A 17,387-nucleotide genomic window follows, 5' to 3' on the forward strand; every position below is an offset into this window, starting at 1 on the left:
TATTATTGCAATCTTCATACATTCAAAGTTGAGTGAATGTATGTTTCTGTTTAACTTAATGAGTACAGATGAATCTTAAAGAGGTATGTATGGTGAGAGTTTTAAATATAATAATTTGATATTTCTCATGTTTAGTTCTCCAAAACTATTGATTGATGGTTATAGCATGCCATATTTTTGAATAATCAGAAATTTCAGTCCAAAAAATTATAACAAATCTCTGTGAATATTCTTATTAATATTGCATTTATCAGATTTAGTTATCCGTATTCATTCCATATATACATTTTTTATGATTCTTTCTAGCGGTATCATCCATTTTTTACTCTGTAGATTACATAAGATGACTGTGAAATTTTTATGCATATTGTAGAGATGCATGCGAATAGTGAAATTAATTAGGCATGCTTGTCATGCAGAAAACGCATTTTTTATAATTTGCATCTTAAATGACTGCATTTACTTTTGGCATTTTGTTTTTCATTCACTTTTGCTTCTCACTTGAACAATATTATATCCAAAAGAAAGTGGGAACCACAGTAAAGTTATTTTGTGAGTTTAGTTGCGTTTTGTTACATATTATTTAATGTTTATCATAAAATTGTAAAAGTAATATTTCTCTGATAAGAATATTTTCTGTTACTTATCTTTTAAGTTATGTACTAAAACTTTTATTTGGTTTTCATTTTTTTTCAAACACATAATTTAATCATCCGAAGAAAAAATAACTTTAAGCCTATAATACATATATGTCATTTAAATAAATTGGGAATGTTTCCGTATATATATTGAGCATTGGTACATATTTTTATGCTGCATTTTCACAAATATTTAGTTGTCCATAACCACTGCTAATTGATGTATAGTTTGCCATTGAACGGAAATAAAAGAAATAATGCAACATTAATTAAAGAAATGTTTGAAACCTTAGCGATATTAATTTGCAGAATAATAGATATTTTTTACTAGACTAAAAAAAAAATAAAACACTGTTTAATGAAGCTTTTGTTTCAATCTTGTAATCTGATCATCAATGATGTATATGTAGGCTATACATAAATTATTTCTTGTCAACAGGCTCAAGTGAATTTTATAACTCTTTATTTTTGTTGTGTGATACCTGAAGATACGTGCAAGTGTTTTATTATTTTGTTTGTAACTTACTGTAGCATGACGGTCAGAGTGATCTGGTCAGTGAAGTATTAAGATGCCTGAACATCACATTCACTTCCTTGTTCACTTTTGAATGTTTGCTCAAGATTACTTCATTCGGAGTCAGGGTAAGGCTGGGGAACATTTCTCTTTGAGTGGCTGTTTAACCCTTTGAGACTGGAACAAAACAATTGTTTGACATACTTTGATGTATCAGTTGTGGTGACCATAAATTTTAAATTTTTCATGTTATAAACTGTGAAATACGCCTATTCACATAATGTATATTCAACTATTCTATTTAAAAGAAGCCAATATTAAATTACTGCTTAAGGAAGTGGAAGGAAATATTTCATAATTATATTCTTTTTCATAATCCTTATAACAAGTTTAAGCTCATTTCTGCATAAAAATATTAACTCGGAAGAGTGTTTATTAAAAAAAATCCAACTTTATAAAAAAGTTTCTTGAAAAGACTAAGTAATATAATAACAAAAAATATTCTCTCTTGCAATGGCACAAATTGTAACTATTATAACTGACAGAAAGCTTTCATTACACTCATTTATGTGCAAAATGTTCCAAGAAATGAGTGAAATATATACGTGTAGTTTAGTTTCAGAAGTTTGTTTACACCTAAATTTTGACATTGATGCAAGTAAAACATTATGCATAGTGTAATGTCTTATTTGTGTAATGCTAAAATATATGTAATTTGCTAAAAATACAAATTTTTCTTATGAATGTGCTCAAGTAAATAATCATAGAACTATTTTGAATTTATACCCCCCCATGATTCAAATTCTACAACAGCGCTAGAAAATTATAGGCCAGTCTGCGTAATTGTTCAAATTAGTGGCGAAGGCTGTTTATTTTATCACTTTGACATTTTCATTAAATGAACCATTGTTCTATATTACTCCTACAGCTGATACATCATACATGAATATTTCATCTTTCATTTTATGTTATCTATAATTTCCTCTTTCATCTTTTCTCAATACATATTGTTTTCATAAACAATTCAGTGTTTTAGTTTAATAAACGTTATATTTTTTTTTCTTCTTTTATTTTTTTGGAATCATTCAAAGGGATAAAGCAGTTGCTAAAACATTCAGAAAAAATGGGAATCTGTAAAGGAAATTCGGTAAAAGGTTGGAGGGTGACATTTTGTGCATGTAAAATGAAAAAAATGCATTTCAACAAATTTTCAGGAAGAAAATAAGATTAAGTATTTTAAATTGTTTATTTCATCAATGACACTGGAATTTTGCTGCATGTGAAATGTGCATTGTTATTGGATGTTTTGCAGTATGGTGAGAGTGTAGCTATGTCACACAGAGGCCATGATGTCCATGGCATTCAGTTATAATATCTGTTTGTACAAGGTATTTTGTGTTTGATGTGAAAAGTTTGCTTGCATCAATATTCATATTACTTACAAAATACCCTTGTACAAGCTGATGCAAAGTGAAAACGTTATGCACTATTACCAATTGTTAGATGAAACTGCGTGTTTCTATCTCGTAACTGTGAATTTATTTCAGTGCAAGATGCTGGAATAATGCTGACTGTGGATGAAAAAAAACTTGAAAGATTTGTAAAATGATATACGCGATAGCGTCTCATCCTACCATCTCCTTTGAATTTGCTGTAGTTTGTGCAGTGATGCACTAATGTTGTTTATGCATGGAATCAAAATGCATGTGTTTTGTGTCTGTTATTTGCATGGATTTAAGGTGTTTATATACACATTTCAGCCTGAGGGTGAAGAAATCACAAGCTTGCATGCTTCTGCCTGCAACACATTATATTTGCATGCAGTGTTTGTTATTGCAATAGAGAAGTATTCACCCTGTGGGCATTGATTAACAAGTGTTTTTAAACATTAAATTGCTTCTTCTAAATACTTTTTAGGAGCATAAGACGTTCATTAAAAACTGTTACGGCATTTTAGTGTTTAAAAGTGTGTATATTTTCCTACCATACTGCTTTGTATGGTCGATAAAAATGTTTTTTTATTTTACAGTTTTGTAGACGAAAGATGTATAGATGCTTGATTTCTTTATGTGTTTGCAATTATTGCGAAATTCCCTTTACCTGTGTAAATCTTTATTGTTTATTCTTTTTTCTTTTTCTTTCTTTGTTTGATTTCCTGCTGCCCTTGTCTTTTTTAAACTTCATTTTCTTTTTTCCTTACCTGAACAACCCTTTGCCAATCCAATATAGTACCACCGTGCAAACACTTTGTATTTAGACATCTTAGGCTATTTGAATGAAGTCTTCACCTGTATGTTCCTGTTAGAGTGTATACTGAAGCTGGTGGCATTCGGATGCAAGGTTTGGAGCTTTTCTACACAAAACTCTTATATGTTGCATATATTTGACCCATAAAATTAGAATTAGAGAAAATTTAATCTAGTCAAGTTTTTACATTTTCTGACAAACACTTTTTTCTTAAATAAAAACTAATTTCATAAGTATAGTGTGTTTTGAAGAATTTACTCAAAATTTGCATTAAACAGATGGGAAAAAATTTCTATGATTGAAAATTATTAGATATTGAATTTTAAATTTTTTTGTTAGAGGCATGAAATTGAATAAAATTTTCATCACATAATTATTAAGTGGAAACCTGGTATAAAGATAGTGTGCGGACAATGAAAAAATATATTTGTAGAGAGATTATCATTATGTCAAAAAGCAGCATTATTATGAAGCGCCACCAAATCCATGTGGTTGTTGATAACTCTTCGAAATCAACATTATTAGTACCAACAGGGAATGATTGTACATTGAAAATGTTATTTCAATGGATTGTAAAACATCTTAAAAAAATTTCTGAATATCTTAATGTGGATTGTATACTGCTGCATACTTTTTTTTTTTCTGCGGTTAAAATATAAAAATTATAAAACAGTTGATGCACTCATTAAAACCACTGATATTTTTATCATTCAGGAATTGCTATCACTTTTTCAAAGAATAGAACAGACCAATATCATAACAAGGGAAAAAAAATTTTTATTGTTATCGGGATTTCAGATAATGTCATCATTTTTTTTCTTCCATTGAAAGCTTTCTTGTGCATTCCGGAGCTAAGATTTGATCATACTTTTTTTTTATTCCTGTAAGTTATAGTTATCAGGCTGCAAGACTCAAGCTAGGTGTTCTTTTTCTCATTCCTTGTTGAGTAACTAAACCGTACTTAATGTCATAATCAGTTTGTAGTATTTGTTGTGATCCATGTATGTGAGCTCCATAATGTACATAGGCCTTCCTATAGTGAAGGCAAACGTAATACGAAAAAAAGCCTTTTCCTTAAGCTGACGAGTTTCTTTCAGTTGACCAGATTCAAATTTCTTTTTCATAGAGATTTTCTCAAGAAATCTATGAAACATATATTGTATATAGAAGAAATATAATTTGTGATGTACATCTTACAGTTTCATTCTAAAACCTCACGATGGCTTAGTAACAAAAATGCAGGATTTTTGCTGAAAAGAGAGAAAAAGTCCCATTTTAGGGAAAAAAATGGAACTATTAAACACTTTGTAATTTATTTTGTGGGAAACAAAAACAGAGTTATCCCGTTTTACAAAGAAAGACATGGATCTTATGAAAATCAACATTAAGAGTATAAGGTTTTAAAAATAGGCTGTAACCAGGCTGCGGCAACTAGGGCAATGCTTTTGGGCTCCGAGCTGAATGAGGGGAGGGGGGGTCCAAAAAATGTGTACGCTTATTTTGCATATTTAGAATTTTTGACAGTTTCTTGTTTAAAATAATTTGCAAGAGGGGCTCACTTTTAAAATATGTTTGTATTCAGCACTTTTTTTTCTGATGAATATCACATGTTTTTCATAGGTGTTTCTGATCTGGAGAAGAGTTAATTACTCTTATCACCCCCCCTCCCCCCCACCCACCATGGCATGGAACCGCCACATGGCCTATTCTGATCCCATTTCAGCTGAATTGTTTTTGTTTTTGCAACAGAGTGTGTGCATATACTATATGCTAACCATTGAAAAAAATTAGAGGAGGAGGAAGGCAAACCCCTCCATTTTTTACTGAGCATAACCCTTTTGAGGGGGTCCCAACCCAAGAAAAAGTCTGCTCTGGGGCCCCGAGAAGGCATGCTTCAACCCTGAGCAATTCCCAATTAAGTCCCAGACATTAAAAATTTCTAAGTTTTACATATTTATAGATGAAAACAGAAATATGTAGAAATAGGCATTTATGGTGATTCAAAAAAAAGGCATTTGCACAAAAAAGTTTAAAAAAAAGAAAAGCTCAAAGGCAAAAAAAATCAAGATATTTTGCTTTAATTTCTGGGCTCTATTTAGTTAAAAATGTATATAAGTGTGAGGTTAAGAATGTTTTTATTTTAATTGGGGTTAAAACAGTTATACACTTTTGATATGAGCTAGATAATAAAGAATGGGTCTCTTGCTAGAGGCCTCAAACTACACTCATGTCCATAAATTAAGGATAATTCAGAATCGCACAGAAATCTAAATCTAAAGTAAAAATTTCATCTGTAGAATTATCACACACATCTGCAAGAATGATATGCAAATTTCAGGAAGCCACCAGATGATGCCGATAGTACGTCACAATGACGAGAGTGTAAGAGGGGGGGTATATAAGGAATGGTGGCAAAGAAGTGAAATTGTTCACAAGAGTTCTGTAAGACACTCAGTGCCATAAGCGAATAGTTATGACACAGAGGACGCATGTGGATGATTTTTTACGTGGTAGAATTATCGGCCGCCTTGAATGTGGGCGTACTCAGATGGAAGTATCCGAGGAATTTGGAATTGCCCAAAGTGTCATCTCTAGGCTTTGGCAACAATTCCAAGATAACGGAAATGTCAGTAGACATTACAGTACAGGTCGCCCCCGAGTTACAATGCCGAATGAAGACCGGTATTTGGCAGTAACTGCCAAAAGAAGCAGACGGAGCACAGCATCCGACCTGTCTCGTCAGCTATCTGCAGCCACGGGTACCACAGTTTCAAGGCAAACCGTGTACAGACGTTTGGGAGATATTGGTCTATATGCTCGCAGGCCTGTCAGATGTGTTCCGCTCACGGCAACTTACTGTCGGCAGCGATTAACCTGGAGTAGAGAACATGCAATGTGGATATCGTCACAGTGGGCTTGTGTGATGTTTTCCGACGAGTCCAGGTTTAACTTGCAGTCTGATTCACGTTGGACTTTCATATGAAGAATGCCAGGTACCCGTTACCACCAAGACAACATCATTGAACGACACCGTTACGGTGGTGCAGCATTGCTCGTTTGGGGTGGAATTATACTGGGTTCCAGAACAGATCTGCATGTTCAAACCGGAACCATGAAAGCCCAAATTTATCGGGACATCATTCTGGAACAACATGTACGTTTGTTTAGGGGTGCCATGGGCGCAGAATTTGTGTTTATGGATGACAACGACCGTCCTCACCGAGCAAACATCGTAAACGAATGACTTGAATCTGAGGATATAACCCGTATGGAATGGCCAACATTCTCACCTGACTTGAATCCGATAGAGCATGTGTGGGACATGCTTGGCTGACAAGTTGCAGCCCGTCAACCACCTCCTACATGTGTAACGGAACTTCGGAGAGCATTGCTTGCTGAGTGGAGTGATCTTCCCCAAGATCAGATCGATAATTTGATAACTCAGCATACCTAGGCGTTGCACGGACTGTATTTCATCGCATGGGAGACATACAATGTATTAACCATCATACCAACCATGTAACAGTAAGTTTTTGTGAAGGAGATATTTTTTACAATTGCTCCAGGGAGCAAAAATCATAGCTTTTATGAATGGTATCATACCTACACCATCGTTTTTGTTCTTTATCTTTTGTTTAATAAATGGGCTTTATGAATAAGTAACATTTGTTTTGTTTCTGAACCTTTATTTGCCGGAGCTGGCATTATCCTTAATTTATGGACATGAGTGTATTTTCTATAAGAATTTGTATTATTCAAATAATTGTGAGAAAACGTTTGTACCCATGTCAACTATTTGCAATAGCAGAAAGCCACTTTGTTCATAATGAATTTGTCCAGTGATATTCATTTGCCTTTGTTCCATGTCCCACATTTTGGCAGTTGCCACATAAATTCAACATAGCTGAACAGAGATGTTTCTGCTTGTAAATATATTTACAAGCAGGTATACCTGCAAGATCTGACTACTCAGATCTTCCAATCTAACACTAGAAGTTCTACTTTTCTCTGGGAGGGACTATTAGGGTGAAAAATGTATAAAATTGAACTATGCAACATTGAAAAATTCACAGAACCTCTGTGATTATCGATCAGTGTAAGGTTAATACTTCAGACAAAATATCCCAGAATCTGGAAAAACTCATTCTAGTGTGCTTGGATGAAGACCATTTTAGCATTGATTATGAATAGATATTGTTTTGCATCTCATTGAAAGTTAATGTGTATTGATTTTTGATCAATTATATTAATCAAATAACTTTTTATTGGAATCAGTTTGAGGGCTTTTTAGCAAGAAAATGTGCTGTGTATTCTTGCAGTTGTCAATAACCTGCCATGAGAAAAAGAATGGGAAGAAGAGGGAGGGGTGTGTGCATCTTAAAATAAATGTGTTTCCTTAGAACTTTTGAGCAAAAGAAAAATGAAACTTCTTCAAATGAAATTTTGAAGAGGTTAATGAACTTTGAAATTTTCTCCAAAATTAATTTTTACGATTTTTATAACAAATCAACTGGAATAGAACCTTAATTGTCCTGGATGGAGATCAACCAGCTTATGCTATGAAAATTTGAAAACCTCAGGGAAGGTCATGGAGAGCAGAGCATAAAACTATTGCACAGATAAGATTGCATTATTTGGTAATGAAAAGAAGGCATTGCTATTGAAGTTGTAATTATTTGGATTTTTGAGCAACAGTATTTTAGTTAGGAAAAAAAAAGAGGAATAAAAGGAGAGCAGAAAATATAATGATATTATTGACTTTTATCAAGCCTAATCTTTGTTGCTTTGCTTACATCCAAGTCTTGAGGTTAAGGAGCTGGAGAAATGGGCATTTAGGTACAATATATGTGAACATTAGTGGGCTAAAACTATGTTCAAAGATGTTTATTAACAATTATATAATGCTTCAATTTTAGCAATAAGGTAATGACCCTGACTGGTAAGGGTGTAAAACAGCTCTGTCAGTAACAGTAACCTAAAGAAATACAAATACAAAGATCACAACTGACAAAATGCCTAATGAGGTGGCTGAAAAAAGGTGACCATAAAAATATAGTTGCTGAATATATATATCTAAACTATATCAAAAATACAGCAACCCAATAAGAGCAATAAAAAACTTATAATTATGATAAAATATAAATATACATACTGCCCATAAAAAATTATGGTTGTCTCATCTAAGTATGGGTAACTTCTCGATTTATCCCAATATGTTTATTGTATCTTTTTAAATGTCTGAACTGTGTCTCCTTGTGCCAACAAATTTAAAATCCAATCCAATCCCGAATTGTATTAGAATTCACGATACCCAATTATTCACAACCCAATTGCAGAAAAATTTCCTGTGACACCACAACCTAGAATTTTCCCTTACCAATCAGTACTGGTGTCCCCTTGTTGAAGCAGTTGTTGACAATGTATTAATTACTTATGGTCCATTTTATGCATCACATTGAAAATTTTATACACTTCAATCATATCCCCCAACACCTGTGCTTGTCCAATGCAAATATTTTCAAAATTCAAGTCCCTCTTCATAGCTTAAGCCCTGTGTGTCATCAGCGCTCTTCTCTGCAACCCCTTCCCCCCGACCAAGTCAATGGCCTTCTTCAAGAATGGCCTCCAAAACTGGACAGCATACTCCAGGCCAGAACAAACTAAGCCCCGGAAAAGTGGAAGGATCATTTTAGGAGTAAAATGAAGAGTTAAAAAGCGTAATTGTGTAGCTTTTTTTCCTTGCGTATTTCTACTTTCCTTGATTTAACTGTGATTGAATTTCACCCACCATAAGAATGATTTGTTATAAACTGGATTTTCATTAAAACAGATAACCTTTGGCTCCTAGTAGTCGATTATATAATGTGGGGCTCTTATTTTATATATATACACACACATTGTATTTTTTTTCATACCATTTTATGGTTACTGTCATGTTATTACTTTTCTTTTTATTCTTGAAGGTTTAACTAGGGTTTCGGTTATCTGTGTTGCTCTTCTCCATCATTACCCTGGGTAATCAAGGTTCTACTCTAATGTTTTTTTTTTTCTCAAAAAAGTAGAGTATAACAGCATAAAAAAATATGGTTTTTTTTTAAATTTTCATGATAACTATATGAGTCATCTGCTCTGGTAATTTACCTGTTTATTGGTCATGTGATTTTAATGCCAGTGCAATGCACAGGGTCTGTAACTATCATTATGTTCTTACATTAGCAGCACTGTGCAAAAGCCTACAGTGAAGGCAGTCAGATAATAATTCATCTATGACAAAAGCTCTGTCAATCCAAATCAAGAACCAAATTTGCATTGCTTACTTTTTTATATAAGAGAGATTATTCACTATGAATTTGCACAAACCAGACAAACACTTATTTATTTATATACAATATTGTTTGGCCGAGGCCTATACAAGAGGGTGCAGTGATGGGATTTGACATAGGCGATTGATGCTACATACAAAATCAGAGATTGAAGTACAGTCTACAGAATTTGATGGGAGGTTGTTCCAATCAATGATTGTACGGGGGGAAAAACTAAATTTGAAGCAATCTGTGGATGCAAGAAAAGGTTTCAATTTCTGGGAGTGATGAATCTATTGGAAAATGTGAAGATTTGATTAGAATGTGGGTAGTGTCAGTGTTAAAATAGCCATTTTGAAAAGTATGGATTGGTGAGCGATATATCTATGGGAGGTAAGTAAGAGGATATTAAGTTGGCATTTGAGCTGTGTGATGAAAACAGAGGAAAACCAGCAGTTTAAAATAAAGTGGGTAGGTTTATTTTGGATAGATTTCAACTTATCTATATTGCTTTGTGTATAGGTATCCCAAATTTTGCAGGCATAGAGGACAGGAAGGATATAAGTTCGGAAGCATAGATGTCGGAGGTGGTGGGTGGAATATTTTAGGTTATGACAAAGGAAAAAAAGGTTATGAAGTCATTTTTGAAATATGTAGTCCATGTGGATGTTCCAGCGAAGGTTGACAGAAATTATCACATCCAGGTATTTGTAATGGGAAACCTCTGTGAATAAAGAATTATTAATTGAGTAAGGGAAATCAAAGGGAGATCCTTTATGGGTAAGTTTCATAAAAATCTGTTTTGGAGATGATTAGGGGTAGTTGCCAAGATGAGCACCATTCGGATATAGTGTTAAGGTTGTGCTGGAGAGAATCTTGGTCGGATCTAATGTAAATTCTTTGATAAATAACGTAATCATTGGTGAAAAGTCTGATGGAGCAATTGATTGATAATAGTAGGTCATTAATATAAATTAGAAATAATAGAGGGGAGAGGACTGATCCCCTGAGGCATGCCAGACTTGACTCAGAGGTATGAGGAGTTATGGCTCTTGAGACAGACAAGCTGACTGCGATCAACAATGAAGGCCTCCACCCATTTCAGTAATTGAACACATAAGCCAAGGTTTTGCAGTTTAAGAAGAGGTTTACTGTGGGGCACCCTGACAAATGCTTTTGGAAAATCCAAGTATACGATATCAGTTTGTAGTTTGTGGTCAATACTATTAGATAAATCGTGGATGTAAAGGGCTAATTGAGTGGAAACAGATACTGATGATCTAAAGCCGTGTTGGTTAGGAAAAAAGAAGTTAATTGAGTCAAGGTGTGAATGGACTCCCTTGTCAACTGTGGGCTCGAAAAGCTTACAGCCGGTAGAGGTGATGGCGATTGGTTAACCATGTTTCCCACAATGGATGTTTCAGACATTGTCTTCAAGATTAGGAGATAAAAGATAAATATTAAGTGAATGTGAAATTTTCATTTCATTTTTCAAAGGTATGAAATACATGTTAGTACAAAAGTTGTAAATACACCAGCAGTAACATTCATTTTTCCTGCTGATTTTGGAAACTAAAATTGTAACTTGCATACATATAATAAGTAATGTTTATAGTAAAGTATCACAATTTACCCTTTAGAGAGTTTTGATTAAGCAATATTAAATTAAGTGTACATTTATTATGCTACTTGTCTTTAAAAATGACTCAAAAGTTTTTTTTGGCAGCCAGATTTAAAAAAAAAACTATGAAGTCACATCACAAATTTTCTTTGGTATTATTTCCTCTTAGGAATTTTATATTAATTATTGGAAAATTTTTCAGGATGTTGGTGCTGTTTCTTCTTAATTATACAAGAAAAATTTTGGCACATATTAAATTTTTTGTTCTCATTTATGATAAAACATTATCATATTTGTATATATATATATATATATTTATTTATTTATCATTTTAATGAAACATTACCAAGAATGGTAATTGAACTTTGCCACTGCACTTCTGAGAGCTCTAGTGAACAAGTTTGATTCTTTTGCCATTTTCAGTGTGGTTAGATAAAATTTTTCAATACATATTCTGATGCCAAATCTTCAAAAGGTTATATTCTCTTCTTAAATATGTAAAAATTTAATTGATTAAAGAGTGAGAGGGTAGGCTTTCATGGTCAGATTTTATTGGCTTGGGATTTCCTGGCCACTTTTAAAATTTATCAAATAAAGATATTGAACTCTGTCATACATGTTACAACCATCTTCAAAAGTCTTCACTACCCCTTCATCCCAAATGATATAAAATATTTTATTTTATAAGTTTTTAAATTGATGCTTAGACTTTACAAGCTGGTTTATTTTTAGGTGGGTGAAAAAAAGGGAATCACAACATTAGTTTGCATACAAAATTATTGGTACAATTTTTGAACTACTTTGGATTTTTTGAACCAAATTCTTTCAATTGATCATTTCCAGGTGTAGTTGTTTTGTACTTGTTCAAAATAGTATCATCTACCTTTATCCTATTTTAAAAAAAATCCTAAACACCAAACCATAGTAATTATGATGTTTCAGAATAGGAACATAAGTTGTTTTTTTAATAAATAAAAAGTTATTAAATTCAAAGTTATTCATAATTTAAGAACAATGAAATGAAAATCTGCAGATCAAATGCAACCTTAAGTTATAGAATATTTTATGGGTCAAATATACTTTGATTTGTGTAACTCATTCACAGAGAAATAAAACTTAAAAATTTTGATATACCTTGGTTTCTTTTAGACATGTTATATTTAGTCCCCCTGTGTTTGAATCTTGTTTTCAAAAACAGTGTACTTTGCATCAATTATTAACATATTGATGCAATAAATGTATTATGATTATACTTGTTTTATCCTATAGCGAAGCATTTATTAATTGAAAACATTGTCATATTTTCAAGTGTTATGAAAATTTTGTATTTATTCAAATTTTTCCCAATTCTCTTTATTTCTATAATTATTTCAAACCAAAAATTCTGTATTATTGGTACTTATTTCTCTATACTTTTTTGTATCATTGACAAATGCACAAAACAAGCCAAATAGGAAAAAATGTTATTTTGTTAGAAGTCTTTGTGTGTGATTTAACATTGTTATTGAGCAAATTAGTTTGTGTGATGAACGTTCATACCATCAAACTGTTCTAATATATTTTCAGTGAAGTATCTGTATGGATTCATAAGATTATTCCCTCCTAGTAAGTGTCAAGGGACATACACCTTGTTCCACAGTATGAACAAATTGAATATATTGCAGAAATCATGTACCAGCTGTTGATTTGAAATTGCAATGGAACTAAAGAATTGTCAACAAATATGTGAAGGGATAAGGCAAAGGAGAGATTTCATCATCTTCATAATTTTGGTCAACTTAAGAACAGAAATAAGCATTTTCGACTTCAGCTGCATACAGAGGCAGACTTACGACTTCACCACCTGCAGGCTATTCAAATTTTGCCACCATTCACTTATTTTAATGTGTTACCTTTGATCACCAATTACTTAAATTTTTGCTGCCCGCCCTGAGCTATAGTCCATTATCTCACCTGTGAATATGTGCTTATGGCTACATATTCGTAATAAATGTAAACATAACTGAAATTACACTATTTAATTCAAAAAAATTAGGAATTTGTGAGTCAATGGGAAAATAGGAACTACAGTATGGTGGAATGATGACAAAAATTGTAAGCGTGTTTTTCAAAATAACATTCAAGGTGTTATTTTTTCTGAGTTTCAAACATGGATTTGCTGATTCTGACTTCTCAGATGGTGGTTTTACCAAAGTGACTAATAATTGACTAAAGAGAATGATGCTTTGAAAATACTGATCGAAATATTTTCTGTTATCAATTATGAGTTTTCAAATAACTATGTAGCTGCTTTGAAATATTTTAAATTAATCTCAAATTCACTAATGCTTCATAGAGTTGAGTTGAATGATAATAGAAGCATGAAAATTTTAAACTCAATTTCTGGGTGTTAGTTTGTCAAGTGACACGGAGGTTCACACTGTAGGCTCCGCATACCTTTTCAAAACAAATTTAGAGTTTCAAGGCTGCAGTTCTATTTCTAACACTATAGACTTCTCATTATGCTTTCTATTTTACAAGTTTTCTCATGTTCTGCTAAGCTGATGAAAGTTTTTTTTTTTTGCATATATTGATACATTCATACAGGGAATTTTTCCCATACACAGTAGAATCCAGTTCAACAGACAAATCATTATACTATAGTTCCCTATCTAATCGGGGTTAGTTGCATAAAATGGACATATTGTGACAAAAATTTTCAAATGATCAAAATTTCAGCAGCTGCTTATCAGAAAAAAATTGTTTCATTACTATGGCTTATTATGGTTAAGTGTTGTAGTTCCTGGAGTCACATATCAAGTTTACTCATGCTACTGAGCATATACAGCATGTCCAGAAAGTTCTTGCTTAGACCTCTCTTTTTTTAAACTGTTGGTCATAGGGGTAAACGTCTAATTGCAAAAATGTTTTAAATGAGGTAGATACTCTTATAGTATGCCACATTTACAGTAAAACAAATATATAAATTACAACATTTTATTTTTTTATGTTCCCTCAATCCTTATAACTATATTAGAAGTTTTTGGAGGAGATTTGGGAGTGGTTCACAAATCAAACAACACAAATTAATATGTAATTAATTAATGAGATGTAAGTCTCAAACATTCTTCTGATGGTGATAAATTCAGTGATTTCACTGCTCAAAAAAAAAAAAAAATGTTCTTAAGGAAGTTTTAATGGTTTTAAAGGGATAAAGTGAAAATTAAATTTCAGTGGTAATACATAAGTAGCATATAAATTACATTGAAACTGTGTTATAAATAAGTACAGTAAATCATTGATAAAGATATTTCTGTAATTTTATGGTGATTTTGGGCACTAAATTCTAATCTGGCATTGGTTTTGTTGAATTGGCCCTAGTTTGAGATAAAGTGAAAATTAATTTTCAATTGTAATGAATAAGAAACACGCAAATCACATTGTTGAGAGTATATATTATCACAAAAACTAAAGCCAATTTGGCAAAACCAATTCTAGATTGGGAATCAGGCCCCAAAATGACTCTAAAATCACTGAAATATCTTTGTCAATGAATTACTGTATTTATTTATACTGCACAGTTTCAATGGGATTTGAACGCTCCTTATGGTATTTCCATTGAATTTTTATTTTTCCATTGAAAATTTGATTTTCAGTTTATCTCAAAAACTAGAGTCAATCTTACAAAACCAATGCCAGATTCTGAATCAGCTCCCAAAAATCATCCTAAAATCACTGGAACAAAATCAGTGATGAGCCAATTATCACTAATTGATATTCCACTGTTTTGAAAATTTTTCTATCAACACAGTTTGATAAATTAATTGTTTGTTATTATGCAATTAATTAGCATTATTTGTTTGGCCTATAAAATGTGTAACTATATTAGTACAGAATTTCACTTACTATTAAATAATAATAAAAAAAAAATCACATTGACACAAAGGGAAAAATTAAAATTCTAATTAGTTCAATTTATATTTCTCTCACTGACTTCTAAATGACATCTAACAAAATAGCTTCCAAGCATCAAAAAAAAAAAAAAAAAATCACAAGCCTTGAAATCTATCATCTTCCTTAAACTTGATGTGCTTCTCAAAAGAACAGGCTTTTATTAAATAAGACTATAGGTCCCTGAAAAAAAACATAAAAATTTTAAATTTTGTAATTTTTTTTCAAAAATCAATTTGTTTACATAGAGAAGTACCATAATATAAATATGAATTTTATTCAAAACATTTTTTGAGATTAGAAGTTTTTGTGTGCGACTAACAGTTCAGAAAAAGCAGGCATAGGTGAGGACTTTCTGGATATGCTGTATATCAATCAGTGAATCAAATATTTTTTCCAATTTTCCTCTTTTGAAATTATATAGGCATGACTCCTTGACATTTTTTAGGAATGATTTTCTGTTTGAGTAGAGTGAAAATTATCCTGACATTTTGATAATTATCTCATTTTTATAAGTGGAGAACGTTAAATTATTTGCTAGAAAAACACTTTCAATAAAGAAACCCTTTAATAGAAACAGGTCTACAAATGCTGGTATGTGAAGGTGCAAAATGTGTACAAAAAAAAAAAGAAAATATCTTATATACCAGTGTAAATTATGCACCAATAGATTTCAGAATTTTAGTTGCTAACTTGCAAACAGGTTTAATTCAAAAGTTCTTTAAACATGATGTCAAGGAATTTTGCTTGTATCTAATTAAACAAACTAAATAGAAAAATTTCTTTCAATATCTCTGTATATATGTGTGTGTATTATGAGATTTGTATGAAAAAAATCTGCATTAATTATTCACATGCAGCAGAATCAAGCAACTGTCTTTTCTCTGTTTTTATTTTAGTTTATTTTTCTGTTGATGTACATCTTTTAAAAATATTTTTTTTTTGTTTTCAGTTTGTATAATGGAGTCTCCACGTAACTTTTTTTCTTTGTAACAAAATTTTCATGAAACATACATTTTTTGTTTATTTATTTTGCATTGAAAATTATTCTTCATTGACAATTTTTTTACATAAATTTTAAGATGGAACAAAGTGATCTTGTTATACATGGTCACTCAACTGTATTTATTTACATACATGAAGCAAATGTTTTTAAATGCAGCTGTACATTGATGACTAATGACTTAATGAATGGAATTTCTTTAACAGATTCTAAAATGCTCAAACGAATGTATTTTAAATCATTAAAAACATTGAACCTTCTGTAATTTTTTATGAATTAAATACAAAGGTCATAATTGGTATAAATCAGGGCTTGATAAATTGAGGAAAAAATTTATATCCTATCCAAAATTCTTCCGAGTCCAGCAGAACATATTTTCTTCTGAGAAACAGTTTAATAATTTTAAGACTTTTTTAAGACATAATTTTTTTTAGACTTTTCCAAGTCTTATTGCCCTCCCTATCTATATTGGTAGAGATGCTAAAATGAATTAGGCCTATGCTAATTTTTTGGTGGGTTTACTTAGTGTCCAATTTTGTTATCGACTCGGAAAAATTTTGGGCTCAACACCAATATTTTAGATGTCATGGATACCTATAGCTTGGTTGTTTGTCAAGCCCTGGGATAAAACACAAGATGATAAATGATATTAGTTTTTCTCCCACTAAAACAGTTTACTTACACTACAGTTTCATTGAAAAGGTCTGTTTCAATACATTTAAATATTTATTTCTTTTAAATTAACTTAAGAATTCAATTTAATATTTTGATTTGTGGTTAAAATGGTTAATATACATCTGTGTGTTGACACTTTGTTTACACTTTTTTCATCATTATTAGCAATGAATAGCTCTTTCACTTTTATTTTGGTAACCGCTTAATTTTATTATTTGAAAATAACTTATTATTATTAAATTTGAAGCAAGAAGATGGGGAAATTCTATCTCATACAATATATATGTAGAAAAAGTCCAAAAATTTATGATCTGTTAATTTTTGATTTTCATCTCAGCTACTGCTGCTCAAGTTTTATTTCTCTTTATTTGAATTTTTGGAATTGAGCTGATTCAGTAGAGAGTCACAGAGAAGTATAAATTAAGGGAACTTAACATGATATGTTTTTTCCCACTCT

General features: G+C 31.7%; 1 protein-coding gene across 1 annotated transcript in view; it reads left to right on the forward strand.

Moving 5' to 3' along the window:
- LOC149087589 (voltage-dependent calcium channel type A subunit alpha-1-like) overlaps nucleotides 1–17,387 on the forward strand; it is a 154,285-nt gene that overhangs the window by 78,741 nt on the left and 58,157 nt on the right. Inside the window, exon 29 of the mRNA XM_089231917.1 lies at nucleotides 3,382–3,492. Coding sequence (XP_089088043.1) covers nucleotides 3,382–3,492 — 111 coding nt within the window. The remainder of the gene's footprint in view (nucleotides 1–3,381; nucleotides 3,493–17,387) is intronic.

This window comes from Pholcus phalangioides, unplaced genomic scaffold (genome assembly GCF_987345545.1).
Source record: "Pholcus phalangioides strain wild (caught in Gottingen) unplaced genomic scaffold, Ppha-v1.0 ptg000004l_1, whole genome shotgun sequence".
In the NCBI taxonomy this organism is placed as follows: Eukaryota; Metazoa; Arthropoda; class Arachnida; order Araneae; family Pholcidae; genus Pholcus; species Pholcus phalangioides.